We start from the raw sequence: 19332 nt of genomic DNA, 5'->3' as shown, positions 1-19332 counted from the left end.
GATTGTATACTATGGATACTATGGGATGCTGATAAATAGGTAGGCCTTCTGAAAGATGATGGTATGCGGCGGTTACTACCCCTAACTAATCTAGATATTCATTTAGATGCAGTTCCAACACTGTTCTCTACATTAATGGTGGGGGTGGAAGGGGAATAGAACCAAAAGGTTACTAAGCGCCAAGACTAACAGAAGTATGAGAAAAAAAAAGTGCAAAGCTTACTGGGCAGACTGGATGGGCCGTTTGGTCTTCTTCTGCCGTCATTTCTATGTTTCTATGTTTCTATGTATGTAGCTACTGCACTCGATTGAATTCTAAATTGGAATTCAAATCAGCATTAAAAAAGTGTATGACATACTGCAGTAACATTGCCATTGGATATGTAAATGGATTTTCATTGACAGAGGAACACCAACAAGAAAATCTTAAATTTATAAGCATGCCTGATGATTGACGTTTTGTTCACTAGTATAACTTCTTTAACTTCTGAAGAAAATACCATTGCCACTATTACTTTGTTCTCAATATTCTCGCTGTGAGAGTTATAGATTGCAGGCTGGGAAAGAGAAGACCCTTTGAACAAAGGAGATTTTGAAAGATTGGAAGGTGGATAGAGCCAACACTAGTCTTTGCAGCTATGGAAACCAGATTTGTCAAAGCCAGAAAGAGGCAATAAGAATCATTGTTCCTGTATCCTTTCACAATTAAGTAATATCCTTGAGATGAGAGAAACTGAAGGTAAGGTATACATAAGACCCTTGTTTCATTGAATGAGGAATCCATTCGATGTGATGGCTTCATGTGCTGGACTCCTGGAGCAATAAAGGGGAAGTTTATGATTCAAGGGAGTCATGAAAAGGTTTATGAAAGGGTTTCTTCAAAACTGAAAATGCTCTGTACTACAGAGTGATGAAGAGACCACTCGTGAGATTGAAGGCGACGATGACTGAGAGTCTGCTAATATAGCAAAATTGCTTACTTTATAATAGGTGTTATCCCAGGACAGCAGGATGTAGTCCTCACATATGGGTGACATCGGTAATGGAGCCCTATATGGAAAAACTTCTGTCAAAGTTTCATAAACATTTGAGTGGCACCCAGAGTGCCTACTGAGCATGCCCAGCATGCCATGATATTCTCTGCCACAGGAGTCTCCCTTCAGTCTGGTTTGTAGCAATTAGCGTTAGCCAAAAATAAAATAATAAAACGTTTCGGACCCAACTCCGCGGGGTGGCGGGTGGGTTTCATGAGGACTATATCCTGCTGTCCTGGGATAACACCTATTACAAGGTAAGCAATTTTGCTTTATCCCAGGACAAGCAGGATGATAGTCCTCACATATGGGTGAGTAGCTGCTGTGATAAATGATAATAGAACTGTGTTAGTAGAACAAGGAAGTAAGATTGAAAATTGTGAAAAGAATATACTCAGTTTGAATACTAAAATGCAATTAGTTTCTAATTCTGGAAATTTATTCATGAAGGACAGCTTAACCTTGCATAGGGAAGTTGAGTATACAGAAAATTTATTGAGAGTAAAGAATTTGAGAGTGGTCAACTTCCCTATGACAAGGTTGCTGTCTCCAATGGAAATGTTTAAAAACATTTTTAAAGAAATATTGAGTTATAAAGAGGAAGATATCCCTAAGGTTTCCAAGATATATTATTTTCCTAAAAAGGTGTTGAAGAGCTCTGAACAGAGGCTAGATAATGTAAATTAATTAATTCTATTCAGCCAGATTAATTCTATTCAGCCAGATTAATTCTATTCAGCCAGATTCTACCACTTCCACATGTAAAAATGTTATTACTAATGTAAATACCTATACCTAATGTTATTCTCTCCCTTTTCTTCTCTCCTCCCAGTTCTATTACCTTGTTATTTGTAACTGCTTCCTTCTACACAAATAGGTTATTGAATTGTTCACTGTACACCCCTGTTATATGTAAACCGGCATGATGTGTTTGCAACATGAATGCCGGTATATAAAAATTTTAAATAAATAAAAATAAATAAATAAATAAATGAGGAATCTCTGGGTATAACAACATTCCTAGAAGAATCAATAGATCTAATAGATAATAGAGCAACTCTTTTTGTGTCCTTTGTAGCAGAACAGGATAAGGATGTACTATTTAAAAAGTTTTTCTTGAATAGAGATGTCCCTTTTTCTGGACATAAAGTCCAAATATTCCCTGACGTTGCTCGTGCCACCCAGGCTAGAAGGAAATATTTTCTTTCCTTGAAGCCTAAGGTGGTAGCTTTGGGAGCAATGTTTTTCTTAAAATTCCCTTGTTCTTGCCTTATTAATTACCAAGGGAAAAAATTTGGATTTAATGATCCAACTCATTTAGAGACATTTCTAAAGGATAAAAGTCAAACCTTGATGTTAGAGACCAACGTCCAAAAAGAATAAGATAACTCTGCTTTCCTTCCTTATTTTTGTTATGTATCAACACTTGGATGTATTAAGTTCTGATTAGAATATATATAAATGTGAATTTATATATATATTTGTTTTGTCTCCCCCAATTATGGATATGCCAAATAGTGGGATTATTATGTTAGATTATTTGTAATGTTTATTTTATTTGGATATATGGTTATGTTTTCTTGATTGTAATTAATGAACAATGTAAGCAATTTTTCTTTATCCCAGGCAAGCAGGATGATAGTCCTCACATATGGGTGATTAGCAAGCTAGAGGCTGAGTCATTTCGTAATGAAGCAACATTGCAGTCTTGTTGATGGGAATGAGTCAGCCGAAGATCTCCGCAGGATGGATGTAGAAGGAGTTGGGATTAAACTGGAAACAGGTTCTTTAAGACAGATTGTCCGTAGGCGGAATCCTGTCAACCTTCTTTGTCCAAACAGTAATGAGCTGCAAAGGTATGAAGAGAACTCCATGTTGCTGCTTTACAGATGTCAAGAATTGGCACAGAACGAAGGTGTGCTACTGAAGTTGACATAGCTCGTACTGAATGTGCTTTTACTCGCCCTTGGAGAGGAAGGCCTGCTTTTTCAAAGCAAAACTGTATGCAATCTGCTAGCCAGTTAGATAGAGTATGTTTACCCACTGCTTTACCTGGTTTGTTTGGATCATAAGAGACAAAAAGTTGATTGGATTTTCTGTGGACTGCAGTGCGATTTAAGTATAAAAATAATGCACGCTTACAGTCTAAAGTATGTAAAGCCCTTCTCCTTGGTAAGAATGAGGCCTTGGAAAGAATGTGGGTAAAACAATGGATTGATTCAAGTGGAATTCCGTAACTACCATGGGAAGGAATTTTGGATGCGTACGGAGTACCACTCTGTCATGTAGAAACTTTGTATAAGGTTCATATGTGACAAGTGCTTGTAACTCACTAATCCTTCTAGCTGATGTAATGGCTATGAAGAAGATAGACTTCCATGTGAGAAATTTTAGATCACAGGTATCTATGGGTTCGAATGGAGAATGCATAAGTCTAGTTAATACCACGTTCAGATCCTATTGTGTGATTGGGGGTCGAACTGGTGGTTTAAGTTGAGTTAAACCTCTCATAAATCTACTGACGAGAGGTTGTGTAGAGATAGGTGCATCTCCCAATTTGTTATGGTAAGCTGAGATTGCACTTAAGTGTACTCTTACAGATGAAGTCTGGAGACCAGACTCTGAAAGATAATATAAGTAATCTAATAGAGAAGAAGTGGAGCAAGTGAAAGGATCAGTATTGTTTTGCTTGCACCACAAGGTAAATCTTTTAGAGATGTGAATCGTGTCCTCGATCGTCTTAACGATCGATTTCGGCTGGGAGGGGGAGGGAATCGTATTGTTGCCGTTTGGGGGGGTAAAATATCGTGAAAAATCGTGAAAAATCGTAAAAAATCGAAAAAACGTAAAATCGCAAAACCGGCACATTAAAACCCCCTAAAACCCACCCCCGACCCTTTAAATTAAATCCCCCACCCTCCCGAACCCCCCCCCAAATGACTTAAATAACCTGCGGGTCCAGCGGCGGTCCGGAACGGCAGCGGTCCAGAACGGGCTCCTGCTACTGAATCTTGTTGTCTTCGGCCGGCGCCATTTTCCAAAATGGCGCCGAAAAATGGCGGCGGCCATAGACGAACACGATTGGACGGCAGGAGGTCCTTCCGGACCCCCGCTGGACTTTTGGCAAGTCTTGTGGGGGTCAGGAGGCCCCCCCCCAAGCTGGCCAAAAGTTCCTGGAGGTCCAGCGGGGGTCAGGGAGCGATTTCCCGCCGCGAATCGTTTTCGTACGGAAAATGGCGCCGGCAGGAGATCGACTGCAGGAGGTCGTTCAGCGAGGCGCCGGAACCCTCGCTGAACGACCTCCTGCAGTCGATCTCCTGCCGGCGCCATTTTCCGTATGAAAACGATTCGCGGCGGGAAATCGCTCCCTGACCCCCGCTGGACCTCCAGGAACTTTTGGCCAGCTTGGGGGGGGCCTCCTGACCCCCACAAGACTTGCCAAAAGTCCAGCGGGGGTCCGGAAGGACCTCCTGCCGTCCAATCGTGTTTGTCTATGGCCGCCGCCATTTTTCGGCGCCATTTTGGAAAATGGCGCCGGCCGAAGACAACAAGATTCAGTAGCAGGAGCCCGTTCCGGACCGCTGCCGTTCCGGACCGCCGCTGGACCCGCAGGTTATTTAAGTCATTTGGGGGGGGGTTCGGGAGGGTGGGGGATTTAATTTAAAGGGTCGGGGGTGGGTTTTAGGGGGTTTTAGTGTGCCGGCTCACGATTCTAACGATTTATAACGATAAATCGTTAGAATCTCTATTGTATTGTGTTCCATAACGGTTTAAGACGATATTAAAATTATCGGACGATAATTTTAATCGTCCTAAAACGATTCACATCCCTAAAATCTTTTCCATTTGGCAGCGTAGTTCTTTTGTGTAGAGGGCTTACGTGACGCTATAAGCACTTGAGATATCTGGGTTGAAAGATTGAGTGGTTGTAAAATTAAGCTTTCAACATCCACGCTGTCAGGGCAAGTGATTGGAGGTTTGGATGGCGCAATCAACCCTGATCCTGAGTTATGAGAGTGGGAGCTACTCCCAGACGAATGGGATCCCTGACTGAGAGGTCTAGAAGTGTGGGACCATACTTGTCGAGGCCAATACGGGGCTATGAGTATCATTTATTTATTATTTATTTTATTTATTAACAGTTTTTCTATACCGACATTAAAATACACATCATATCGGTTTACATAATAACAAAAGGCGGAAAATACAAAAAACAGGGAGAGGGGAAGGGACAAACTGAGAGAGTTCCTAACAGTGGAAAACTGAACAAAACTGAAAAAGAAGAGAGAGGGATAGAGAAAAACTTAATTAAATTATACAAGGTTACTTGATATACATAGTTACAAATGAAGCTGATTGAAGTAGCATGGTCTATAAGATAGCTTTGTACTGATTACTGGAGGAGGGGGGGGGGGTGCAAAAAGCTAATCCAGGGAGGCCTGGTGGAAAAGCCATGTTTTTATCAGTTTACGGAATTTAAAAGGACCCCATGTCCTGTTGTGGACCCTGGCATGGCATCGGGGAGCGCATCTCGAACCACCTGGCGGATGTACCCGTCCAGTTCCGCCCGCATAGCTGATGGAATCAGAGCAGCTATGGGGGGAGGCGGCGATGGCGATGCCGGTACTTCCACAGAGCCCTGGGGAGATACGGTTCCCTGCACTGATGCCGGTGGGGATCGCCGTGCAGTCGAAGGCCTCGGAGATGCCACATCCAGCCGAGGTTTCTTAGATGGTGACCCCGATTCCATCGATGCTGTGGCGGGTATCGGGTCGATTCCCGAGCCGTGCGGCCTTTGGCGACGATGCCGATGCTTCACCTTTGATTCGTCACTGCCGACGTCGATGCTTTCGAAGATGACGAGGGGGAGGGATCCGAAGCATCTCCAGCCACACCAGGGACTCATTTCTTTAGAACGACTTTGCGAATCGCTCCCACCTGAGACGATTGCGCAGACGTCGATGCTGGAGGGAGTAACTGAATTTGAAAAAGCTGCTCCATCTTCTCCATCCGGAGTCAACGTCCCTTCGATGTCATTTCGGCGCACTGTGGGAAGTTTTGGACATCATGGTTCCCGCCGAGGCAGAGCACACACTCGTAGTGTGGGTCCATTATGGACATAGTTCTGCAACAATTTGGGCATTTTTTGAAGCCCGAAGCCATATTAGTCGGACAGCCGTCGACGACTCTGGCACGAAAAAACCGGTACGGAACCGTCGAAAATTAGAAAAAACTTACTGCGATGGTAATATGAGGGAGACCCTTGCGGCAAGAAGTTTTTCTTTTAACTTTTAACAATTTTTTTAAAGTGTGGAGAAAATCACCACAAGACTCCAAATTATCCGCGAGGCTAATGGCTCCGCGGAAAAAAGAAGACTGAAGGGAGACCCCTGTGGCAGAGAATATCATGGCATGCTGGGCATGCTCAGTAGGCACTCTGGGTGCCAGTCAAAAGTTTATGAAACGTTGACAGAAGTTTTTCCGTATAGGGCTCCATTACCGATGTCACCCATATAGAAACATAGAAATGACGGCAGAAGAATACCAATCGGCACATCCAGTCTGCCCAGCAAGCTTCACACTTCTTTTTTTCTCATACTTATCTGTTTCTCTTGGCTCCAAGTAACCTTTGGTTCTATTTCCCTTTCACCCCCACCATTAATGCAGAGAGCAGTGATGGAGCTGCATCCAAGTGAAATATCAAGCTTGATTAGTTAGGGGTAGTAACCGCCGCAATAAGCAAGCTACACCCATACTTATTTATTTACCCAGACTATGTTATTCAGCCCTTATTGGTTGTTTTTCTTCTCCCCTGCCGTTGTAGCAGAGAGCTATGCTGGATGAGCATGAACTATTAGTTTTACTTCTCCCCTGCTGTTGAAGCAGAGAGCTATGCTGGATATGCGCGAAGTATTAGTTTTACTTCTCTCCTGCCATTGAAGCAGAGAGCTATGCTGGATATGTATTGAAAGTGAAATGTCGGTCTTCCTCCCCTGCCGTTGAAGCAGAGAGCTATGCTGGATATGCGTGAACTATTAGTTTTAGTTTTCCCCTGCCGTTGAAGCAGAGAGCTATGCTGGATATGCGCGAACTATTAGTTTTACTTCTCCCCTGCCGTTGAAACAGAGAGCTATGCTGGATATGCGTGAACTATTAGTTTTACTTCTCTCCCCTGCCGTTGAAGCAGAGAGCTATGCTGGATATGCGTGAAGTATTAGTTTTACTTCTCCCCTGCCGTTGAAGCAGAGAGCATGCTGGATATGTATTGAAAGTGAAGTGTCGGTCTTCCTCCCCTGCCGTTGAAGCAGAGAGCTATGCTGGATATGCGTGAACTATTAGTTTTAGTTTTCCCCTGCCGTTGAAGCAGAGAGCTATGCTGGATATGCGTGAACTATTAGTTTTACTTCTCTCCCCTGCCGTTGAAGCAGAGAGCTATGCTGGATATGCGTGAAGTATTAGTTTTACTTCTCCCCTGCCGTTGAAGCAGAGAGCTATGCTGGATATGTATTGAAAGTGAAGTGTCGGTCTTCCTCCCCTGCCGTTGAAGCAGAGAGCTATGCTGGATATGCGTGAGCTATTAGTTTTACTTCTCCCCTACCGTTGAAGCAGAGAGCTATGCTAGCTATGCGTGAAGTATTAGTTTTTCTTCTCCCCTGCTGTTGAAGCAGAGAGCTATGTTGGATATGTATTGAAAGTGAAGTATGCATTGAAAGCCACACTATCTATCAACAAATATTGAATAAACCTAATAATTGGTAATACCTATAGCTTATGAACTCTTCGTTAATTTTACATACTCTTGCCCATCCCTGGTTTTTTTTAATTTGGAGATGGCAGCCCTCCATCCTTCAGCTCCGTGAAGGTGGAACACCAACCACTGGCCACTGGCATCCCGCTCCGTGAATGCCTCTGTGGCTACTGCCGCTCCGTGCAGTGTTTTGCTGCCTCCTCTTTATACATTTCCTCTAGACCTGATGGATCCACAATGTTTATCCCACGCCCCTTTGAAGTCCTTCACAGTTTTGGACTTCACCACTTCCTCCGGAAGGGCATTCCAGGCATCCACCACTCTCTCTGTGAAGAAATATTTCCTGACATTGGTTCCTCCCTGGAGCCTCAGCTCGTGACCTCTGGTTCTGCTGATTTTTTTCTGACGGAAAAGGTTTGTCATTGTCTTTGGATCATTAAAGTTTTTCAAGTATCTGAAGGTCTGAATCATATCACCCCTGCTCATCCTTTCCTCCAGGGTGTACATATTTAGATTCTTCAATCTCTCTTCGTATGACATCCGATGAAGACCCTCTACCTTTTAGGTCACTCTTCTCTGTACCGCTTCCATCTTGTCTCTGTCTCTTTGTAGATACGGTCTCCAGAACTGAACACAGTACTCTAGGCGAGGCCTCACCAAGGACCTGTATAAGGGGATAATCACTTCCCTTTTCTTACTCGATATTCCTCTCTCTATGCAGCCCAGCATTCTTCTGGCTTTTGCTATCGCCTTGTCGCATTGTTTCGCAGACTTCATATCATTAGACACTATAACCCCAAGGTCCCTCTCCTGCTCCGTGCACATCAGCCTTGCCCCCCCCCCATCGAATACAGTTCATTCGGATTTCCACTCCCCATATGCATGACTTTGCACTTCTTGGCATTGAATCTCAGCTGCCATATCTTCGACCACTCTTCCAGTTTCCTTAAATCCCGTCTCATTCTCTCCACTCCTTCCAGCGTGTCCACTCTGTTGCAGGTCTTAGGTCGTCCGCAAAAAGACAAATCTTACCTTCTATCCCGTCCGCAATGTCGCTCACAAAGATATTGAACAGGACCGGTCCCAACACTGATCCTTGTGGTACACCACTTAAAACCGCTCTCTCTTCAGAGAGAGTTCCATTTACCATCACACATTGACTTCTGCCCGTCAACCAGTTTGCAATCCAGGTCACCAACTCGGCACTCACTCCTAAGCTTCTCGTTTTATTCACCAGTCTCCTGTGTGGAACCGTATCAAAAGCTTTGCTGAAATCTAAGTAGATGACATCGAGCGCTCTTCCTTGATCCAATTCCTTGGTTACCCAGTCAAAAAAGTCAATCAGATTTGTCTGACAGGATCTTTCCCTGGTGAATCTGTAGATTCACCAGGGAAAGATCCTGTCCTCACATATCTATCTACAGGGACTGTAGATAGATATGTGAGGACTATTATCCTTCTTGTCCTTGGATAAATTGTTCTTGCCTGGAAGATAAACTGCAGAAAAAAGAGATGTTGCTCAGTACTGCCACGTTCCTTACGTTGACTGCTTCTTTGCATAATTTTACAGAACCTGTGTCTCCCTATCTGTTAATGCAAAACATTTCTTCTTGACGTCTTTTGAATCTAAACTATTGATTGTTTTATCCAGCTTTCAAATACCATGAGAGCCTTAAATATGACTCTCAATTTCAGTATCCTGATGTGGAGATTGATTTCTTGAGTAGACCAGGTCCCTTGAGAATAAATATCATTTAGATCTGCATCCCAGCCCTTAGGCAAAGCATCTGGTTATTACATGTTGAATCACCTTAAATCACCTTAAAGATGATTTGATTGCTTTGTCCACCACTATAGGTAGCACACAAGATTTGATGAGATCTGGTGAAGGTCCTGATTCAAATAAAATTTAAGGTGCTGCTACACTTGCCTCATGCATAACAATACTAGTGGTGTAACATAAACTGTGGCTGCCATGTCACCTAGCATTTGCATGAAGATTTTTGCTGTCATGTTGTACAACTTGAAAAAGCATAAATTATTTTTATCAAGCTATGCATTCTTTGGCAAGGAAGAAAACCTTTTCCTTGTTCGAAGTCTGATTGAGCCTCCATGAATTCTAGGCAATGTGTGGGATTAAGGGGAAATTTCTTCAGAATGACCCTCATAACTTTAGCATGTTTAGAACAAAGTGCATGTTGTTTTTTTGGATTAAGAATAAGATCGCTTCTCGGCCTTTTGGTTACGATCAAATGTAGTGTAGTATCTGCTTGATATTAACCCATTGTCTAAAGAAATAAACTCCAGGATATTGTTTTTTCTGAGATAGGCTGCCACCACTGGTATTTAGTGAATACTATTGGAACTGCTGCTAGACCAAAGAGAAGAACTCATTATTAAAAATGTTGATTTCCCAGAGCAAATTGAAGGACCTTCCTGTGACACATATGAATAGGGATGTGGAGATTAGCTTTTAGCCAGTTGCCTGTTTCTAAATGAGGAAAAATGGTTGCCAAGGAGTTAATTTTTAACTTTCCTTTCTTAAGTTGGGAATTTAACTCCCTGTAACAAATAGGATTATTGCAATCCATTAAAGAGAGATGAAATTCATTTTAAAAAAGTTTTTCAAAACTACCTGCCAAAACAACTATCCTACTGGTAATTTTAATCAAAGCAGAAGTGTTTGGAAAAAGTGTATACAGAGGACCAAGTGGCTGCTTTGCAGATGTCCTATACTGAGGTAGTACAAAGATGAGCTATTGATGTTGATGTTGGCCTGATCAGATGAGCTTTTATATTAGTCAGTAAATGCTTTCCAGAATATGTGTAGCAAAAAGTAATTCAGTCACATAGGCATGTAGATAAAGTTTGTTTTTGAATTGGTAACTCATGCTTCACTGGATTGAAAGAAACAAAAAGTTGCAAGGATTTTTTGAAAGGCTTACCTTTCCAACTAAAACAAAAAAGCCCTTCTACAATCTAGAGCAGTGCTTCTCAACCGATGTGTCGTGACACACGTGTGTTGCCAAACATCGGCAGGTGTGTCGCATCTCCCGGTGTTCCACTGCCCCGTTGTACTTTCCTTCTCCCTTCTTCCAGTTCCCACGGGTCAATTGGAAGCCTCCTTTCTTCCTACCTCCACTGCCCAATGGGAAGCCTCCTTCATTCTGCCTGCCCCCAAGCAGGCCAATCAGAAGCCTCCTCCCTTCTACCATCCAGTGGGAGTAGGAAGAAGGGAGGAAGCCTTTCATTGGCCGGGGAGGCAGGCATCACATAGCCTGGGGGTGGGGTGAGAGGAATGGCAGTGTCGAACCCCGACAAAGCAAGGCCTCCACGGGAGCCCATCCCCGTGGCGGTGAAGAGGAAAACCCGACCCTGACCAAGCAAGGCCTCCACGGGGAGTCCATCCCCATGGCGGCGAAGAGGAAAATCTGACCCCGACGAAGCAAGGCAACACGGGAAACCATCCCCGTGGCAGTGAAGAGGAAACCCGACCCCGACCAAGGCCACCACGGGAGCTCATCCCCGTGGTGGCGAAAAAAGAAGGCCCGCCGGCGTAAAGCCACGGCAGAACTGGAGCCCATCCCTGCAATGAAGGAAGAAGAAGTTTTTGGTGAGAGTTTGTGTGTGTGGGTGTGAATGAGTGCCTGGGTGAGAGCTTGTGTGTCTGTGTGTGAATGAGTGCCTGGGTGAGAGCTTGTGTCTGAGGGTGTGAATGGGTGCCTGGGTGAGAGCTTGTGTCTGAGGGTGTGAATGGGTGCCTGGGTGAGAGCTAGTGTTTATGGGTGTGAATGGGTGCCTAAGTGACTCTGTCGGTGTGAATGGATGCATGGGTGAGAGCTTGTGTCTGTGGGTGTGTGTGGGTACCTGGGTGAGAGCTTGTGTCTGTGGGTGTGAATGGGTGCCAGGGTGAGAGCTGGTGTGAATGAAAGCCTGGGTGAGAGCTGGTGTGAATGGGTGCTTGAGTGAGAGCTTGTGTGTGTGGTTGTGCTGTTGTTGGACCCTTCCATTCTTTGGAGTTTTAAGGTGCGATGCTGCAACCTTCCCAACACTCCCCCAATTGCAAGCCTAACAATAAAGGACCAATTTATCCCTGTTGGATTTCCAAAACAAAACCATCCAGTAGAACCAATAAATAGCTCAATATATTTCATACAACTCAGTCCAACTCAAAAAAACTCATTAACATGGAAGTTATATAATACCAACTCATATTAAAATAAACTTACCACATTAGGAATTACAAGATGCAATTCAGTTATTAACAAGGAAATATGATCTTCTGATTTGCTTCCTTCAGCAAACAAACCTTTTCGTCCAAAGGTGCTGAAAATAAAAATAAAATATAAATGTTTCATACTTGTATATTAAACCGGTTTGATTTGCATCTAATGTAGGAAGATCGGTATATAAAAACAATAAATAAATAAATAAATAAATAAATAAATAAATAAAGAGGTCCATATTCAGTAAGCCAGTGAGCAAAGTTATCGGGCTAAAGTTATTTGGATAACTTGTTCCTGATATACAGTGAGAGAGCAAATGTTGCTTACCTGTAACAGGTGTTCTCACAGGACAGCAGGATGTTAGTCCTCACATATGGGTGACATCATCAGGATGGAGCCCAATCACTGAAAACTTCTGTCAAAGTTTCCAGAACTTTGACTGGCCCCTACTGGGCATGCCCAGCATGGCACCAACCCTGTAGCCAGCAGGGGTCCCCCTTCAGTCTTATTTCATAGCTACAGGCAGTGCCGAAAAATAAAACAACAAAATGTTGCGAACCCAACACCATGGGGCGGCGGGCTGGTTTCGTGAGGACTAACATCCTGCTGTCCTGTGAGAACACCTGTTACAGGTAAGCAACATTTGCTTTCTCACAGGACAAGCAGGATGGTAGTCCTCACATATGGGTGAGTACCGAGCTGAGGATGTCCGAACATGCACCAAATGTACCCAATGGCGTGCAACAGGCACAACAACTGGGGTGGAATTTGGTAGAGGGCATCCTGAACCCCACCAGGCAGGTGGAAGGGTTTGGGTATGTCACGTTGGAAACAGGTTACGCAGGACAGACTGACCGAAGATGGAATCTTGTCTTCCGGCTTTGTCCAAGCAATAGTGGGCTGCAAAAGTGTGGAGAGAACTCCAAGTGGCAGCCCTGCAAATGTCAGGAAGCGGCACCGATCGTAAGTGTGCTACTGAAGTCGCCATGGCCCTCACAGAGTATGATTTAACACGGTCTTGAAAAGGAATGCCTGCTTGCTGATAGAAAAAAGATATGCAGTCCGCTAACCAGGAGGAGAGAGTCTGCTTACCCACAGGTTGCCCTAATTTGTTGGGATGGAAAGAGACAAATAACTGAGTGCTCTTCCTGTGGGCAAATGTACGGTCTAGGTAGAACGCTAGAGCCCGTTTACAGTCAAGGGTAAGCAGAGCCTGTTCCCCTGGATTGGAATGGGGCCTGGGAAAGAAGGTAGGTAGTATGATGGATTGATTCATGTGAAACTCCGAAACTACCTTAGGCAAAAATTTAGGGTGAGTGCAGAGTACCGCCCGGTCCTGCAGGAGTTTAGTTTAAGGCGGACAGGTAACTAGGGCCTGTAACTCACTAACCCTGCGAGCTGAAGTGATAGCCAGAAGGAAAATCACTTTCCATGTAACATATTTTAGGTCACAGGAGTGAAGAGGCTCGAATGGTGGTTTCATGAGCCGACCAAGAACCAGATTAAGGTCCCAAGAAGGGGCCGGAGGACGTTACGGTGGCTTGATATGGAGCAAGCCCTTTAAAAAGCGTGTTACGAGGGGTTGTACTGATATAGGAATATCCCCGACACCTTTATAGAAGGTGGCTACTGCACTGACATGCATTCTGATTGAAGAAGTATTTAAACCTGACTCAGACAAATGCCAGAGATAGTCCAAAAACCTTGGGATTGGACAGGAAAAGGGATCAAGGGACTGCGAAGTGCACCATGATGTGTACTTTTTCCATTTATAGGAGTAAGATTTTCTTGTGGAAGGCTTTCGCGAAGCAATCAGGACACGAGAAACCGAATCTGAAAGATTAAATGGTTGAAGGATTAACCTTTCAACATCCATGCCGTCAGGGACAAGGCCCGAAGATTGGGATGGCGTAGGGATCCTTCGTTTTGAGTGATCAGATGCGGGTCCATTCCCAAGGGAATGTGCCTGCGGATGGAAAGATCCTGGAGTATAGGAACCAAACTTGGCATGGCCAGTGAGCTGCTATCAGGATCATGGTACACTTGTCCTGACGTAGCTTCACGAGAGTCTTCGAAAGAAGAGGAAATGGAGGGAATGCATAGAGCAGACCGGTTGCCCATGAGAGGGAGAATGCATCTCTGGGCTGAGAGGGCTCGCTCCGAATGAGGGAGCAGTAGTTGTCGACTTTGTGGTTCTGAGGGGACGCAAAGAGGTCTGTCTGGGGGAATCCCCATTGGTGAAAGATTGAAGTCGCTACCGAGGGGATGAGAGACCACTCGTGTGGGTGGAAGACAAGACTCAGTTTGTCTGCCAAGACATTGTCCACTACCGGCAAGTAGGAATCCCTGAGGTACTTCGAGTGGGAGAGCGCTTCCGACCAAATTTGTGCAGCTTCCTGACACAGAAGGAAGGAGCCAGTGCCTCCCTGCTTGTTGATGTACCACATGGCCAGCTGGTTGTCCGTCTGAATCAGGATGACGTGATTTGATAGGTGATCCTGAAAAGCCCTGAGAGCATATCGCATTGCTCGAAGTTCTAGGAAGTTTATTTGCTGTTTGGCTTCCCCTGGAGACCAAAACCCTTGTGTCTGTAGATTGTCCACATGGGCTCCCCACCTGAGGTTGGAAGCGTCGGTGGTGAGAATGAGTTGAGGATCTGGCACTTGAAAGGGCAGTCCCTGGAGGAGATTGTTGTGATTTGTCCACCAGGCGAGAGACAGACGGAGTGAGTCGGTGATGTGGACAATGGTCGACAGAGGCTGAACAGCTTGAATCCATTGTGACCTCAGAGTCCAATGCATGAGCCTCATGGCCAGGTGGGCCATTGGTGTGACATGGACTGAGAACGCCATGTATCCTAAAAGGACGAGGAATTGGCGAGCTGTTGCTGAATGTTGAGACTGCAACTGGTGAGTGAGAGACACGAGGGTTAGCGCTCACTGTTGAGGTAGAAAAGCTTTTGCCTGCAAGGTGTCCACGTTTTCCCCAATGAACGACAAGGTTTGAGATGGGACTAAATAGGATTTTTTGTAATTGACGAGAAATCCTAGAGAAATTAGAGTGTGTAGGGTTAAATTGAGGGACGACCAAGCGGCTTGCTGGGTTGGAGCCCTGATTAACCAGTCGCACAGATAGGGGTAGACGTGAACACCTTCTTTCCTGAGAAAATCTGCGACAACCACAAGGCATTTGGTAAAGACTCGTGGTGCTGATGCTAGGCCGAACGGAAGCACACGGTATTGATAGTGCTTTGGGCCTACTAAAAACCTGAGGTATTTGCAATGAGCTGGAGCTATCGCAATGTGTGTGTATGCGTCCTGAAGGTCCAGAGAGCAGAGCCAGTCTCCTCTTTGCAGAAGAGGTAGAAGTGAGCCCAAGGCTACCATCTTGAACTTTTCTCGCTGTAGGTACTTGTTGAGAGCACCTAGGTCCAGAATTGGACGGACTTCTCCGGATTTTTTGGGGATCAGAAAGTACCGGGAATAGAACCTAGGCCTTGTTGCGAAAGAGGAATGGGTTCTATTGCTCTTAACTGGAGAAGAAGGGAAACCTCCTGCTCTAGAAGGACAGAATGATCGGATACTCTTCATGCTTGTAGAGGTGGTGAGTCCGGTGGAAGAGCAAGAAAGTTTAGGTGGTAACCCTTAGCAATGATTGCCAGCACCCATTGGTCGGTTGTGATTGATTGCCACATGCAGTGAAAGTGGCACAATCGACCTCCCACTGGTATGCTTGGCAGAGGAATCAGACTGCTGCTCTCCAATTGAAAGTCAAAAACCTGAAGCAGGCCCCGGCTGGGGAGCTGCTTGCGGCTTTTGCTTTTGGGTCTGGTGAGGCTGAGGTTTTTGAGAAAGTCTCACAGTTCGGGACCTTGCTGGTGGAGGATAATATTTCCTTGGACGGAAGAACGACTTCTTAGAGTCCTTCCTAAAGGGCTGCCTTGAGGGGAAGTCAGAAGGTATCGATGAGAGCTGTTTAAGGGTCTCATGATAGTCCTTTAATTCAGCCACTATTTGCTGGATCTGTTCACCGAACAGATTGTCTCCTACACATGGTAGGTCAGATAGCCTGTCTTGTACTTCTGGCCGAAAGTCAGAAGATTTGAGCCAGGCCCATCGTCTTGCCGAAATTGCAGCTGCAGACACTCTAGTAGAGGTGTCGAAGATATCGTAAGCTGTTCTTATCTCATGCTTTCCTGCCTCAAACCCCTTGTTGACAAGGTTTTGAAGCTGTTGTTGGAATTGGTCAGGCAGGGTTTCAGAGAAGTCCTGTATCTGCTTGAAAATGACCCTATTGTATTGGGTCATATACAGCTGGTAAGCAGCAATTCTGGAGATGAGCATGGCCCCTTGGAACACTCGTCAACCAATATTGTCTAGGAACTTGTGTTCCTTAACAGGAGGGATAGATGAGTGAGGCTTTATTCTTTTTGCTTTCTTTTGAGCCAATTCCACCACAACTGAGTGGTGGTCGAGCTGAGATTTTTGAAAGCCGAGGGCTGACTGTACTAAATAGGTAGTGTCAGCTTTTCTATGAACTGAGGCAATGGACCCTGGGTTTTCCCAGTTCTTTTTGAGGAGGTCAAGAAGAACTTGATGAACGGGAATAGAAGTGATCACTTTAGGTGCATCCAGGAATTGGAGGAGCTCCATCATCTGGTGCCTATCATCCTGCTCCATCTGAAGCTGAAAAGGGACCATCTCAGACATTTCCTTCACAAAAATAATGAAAGAGAGGTCCTCTGGAGGAGAACGCTTCCTACTTTCAGTAGGAGAGGGAGGTGAAGGTAAGTCATCGGTGTCTATGGAAGTATCATCACCCCAGGTGTCATAAGGATCAGCAGACTGACTTGTAGGACGAGAAGGGGGTTGGATACCCAAAGGCCTCGGCTGAGGCTCAGAGAAAATCGAAGGAATCGCCTGGGGCACCGTGGATGGTCTGGAAGGCATCGGTGCCGGTATCAAAGGCATCGATGGCGCCGATGTGCGTATCACTCCCGATGAATGAATCGGTGGCGAGGGACGAAATGGCATTGATGGCTGAGGCAATACTCCCGAAGGAGGAATGCGGAATGGTGTTTCTCCTCCCGATGAAGCTGTCATTGGGGAGTGTACCGGAGCCATCGGAGACCCGGGAATCACCGGTGAAAGGGCGGCCATGAGCGCCTCCATCTGGGATAGCAGCAGTGCCAGCGCTGCTGTCATCAGGTCAGTGGCTGGTTCCACTCTCGGTGCCGGTGTCGGAGGAACCTGGAGCCGTTGTTTCGCCTTGTCAATGGCCTCCTGGACCAGCCAATCCAATTCTCGGAGACCTAGAGCAAGCAGCCCCGGCTCCGTGACAGAAGAGGGAGGTGGAGGCACAGTCGGAGGGACCAGAATCGCGACTCCCAAACCCCGATCAGGTTGGTGGCCTCGATAAACCGGTCGCAGGAATGGTTGGTGCCATATCTGACGGGGCTTCTTCGATGGTGGCTCGGGCAGTGGAGAGGTCGATGATTTCGCTCCCTTGACGGTCCGAGACTTACAATGCCGATGGCGATGTTTCTCCCTACGATCCCCTTGATCTTGAGGGGGAGTAATGGGAGTTGATGGCCGTGAAGACGTCAATGGTGGACGGTCACCGGACGTAGGTCGATGCTGGTGCGACTTCGACGGTGCTGGTTCCGATGACATCGATGCGATGGACGGCGTCGGGGTGTGAGCAAGGAAGAGGAGTCCCATCTTCTCCATTCTGGCTTTGCGACCTTTTGGTGTCATGAGGGCACATTTGGTGCAAGTCAGGATATCATGCTCACGGCCTAAACACATTACACAGACTCCATGAGGGTCTGTGATAGACATGGTACGAGTACAGTCTGGGCACCAACGAAACCCCGACGCCATGGCCATAGAAAAAAATCGAGCTGTGGTAAGGTCGACGGTCAGTAGGCCACGAGGGCCAAACTTGACTGTAATCGACGAAAGACGGTAAAAAAACTTACCGGAGTACCGCGACCTGAGAAAAGTTAGAGGAGGGACCCCTGAGGGGCAATTTAAGTTTAATAAACTCCGTGAGGAAAATTCCTGTCAGGAATCTCTTCAGAGCTCCTAAACCATGAGGCTACTGCTGCACGGAAAAAAGAAGACTGAAGGGGGACCCCTGCTGGCTGCAGGGTTGGTGCCATGCTGGGCATGCCCAGTAGGGGCCAGTCAAAGTTCTGGAAACTTTGACAGAAGTTTTCCGTGATTGGGCTCCATCCTGATGATGTCACCCATATGTGAGGACTACCATCCTGCTTGTCCTGTGAGAAAAACATCTCACTGAATATATTCATCTAAGGTTATCTGGCTACATGTAGTCAAGTAACTTAAAAATATAATAGGCTATGTTTTAATTTAATAGGTTATGTCTTAAGTAATCCAGCCATATGCGGCCAGATAACTTGCTACTTAAACAGATAACTACAAATATATCCATTTATGTTCAAAACATTTTATTGAGTGATACACTTAATAGCAGTTCCATTGTAAAAATGGTACAGGAAACATATAAACTGAGACAACTTTAGGAAATACAGAAATCGAAAAAAAACCAAATCGGTAATCACTTCATTTTATAATACAGCAGACACGATCCATCCCTCTGAGGGGCTATAACCAATGTGTAATCTCTGAAACCCAAGGGACATGGTTCCTGTACCCCTACAGGCTTCACAGACCCCTTGCGCAGGACCAAATCCACTGCATTCCCTGCTCCATGAAGTTTCTCCCCCCCACCCCACACCCCTTCCCTCCCCCCGAGAGATCTACGTCAAAATCCCAATCGGTTATCCCGGTGAATAAATCTTAGCCATTAAGAATCAAGCTTCGGGTGTTTTGTGGAAGGGCCTGTAAATACGGATCCCAAGACTCAAAGAAGAAACGTCCATATTTCGGTGAGTGTCTGGATTACATAGTATCCATTAGTAGTAGTTGATGAAAATGGGTTCTCCACCCCCAGAATGAAGGGGGCTCCAGTTCCTGCCAGTGTAGCAGTATGACTTTTTTCCCCATCAAGCCAGCCTTTATTAAGAGGACCTGGTGGCCTGCAGCAGTCACTAAATGACAGGTGATACAGTGAAACAACCATAAGTAAGGGGATTTAGGGAGTTTCACGCCTATTAGAGATGACATATAACATACAAATTGTTGCCAGTACTTTTGAATCTTACGACAACTCACAGAAAACATGGGATAGATTTCCCACTAACCCCCGGCAGCGCACACAGGTTGCCGTGGAGGCAAGCCCGGCCTTATATGCAATATGGGGAGAAATATATGCCCGTTGCAAAACTTTGAGGTGCATT

At 45.4% G+C, this 19332-nt stretch overlaps 1 protein-coding gene across 1 annotated transcript in view; it reads right to left on the bottom strand.

The window, feature by feature from the left end:
• Positions 1 to 19332, bottom strand: part of DNAH8 (dynein axonemal heavy chain 8) — a 1926251-nt gene that overhangs the window by 1197185 nt on the left and 709734 nt on the right. Inside the window, 1 exon segment of the mRNA XM_029592920.1 lies at positions 12012 to 12108. Within this exon segment, the coding sequence (XP_029448780.1) occupies positions 12012 to 12108 (97 nt within the window).

Source organism: Rhinatrema bivittatum, chromosome 3, assembly GCF_901001135.1.
Source record: "Rhinatrema bivittatum chromosome 3, aRhiBiv1.1, whole genome shotgun sequence".
NCBI lineage: Eukaryota > Metazoa > Chordata > Amphibia > Gymnophiona > Rhinatrematidae > Rhinatrema > Rhinatrema bivittatum.
This window is presented reverse-complemented; position numbering and strand designations above follow the sequence as displayed.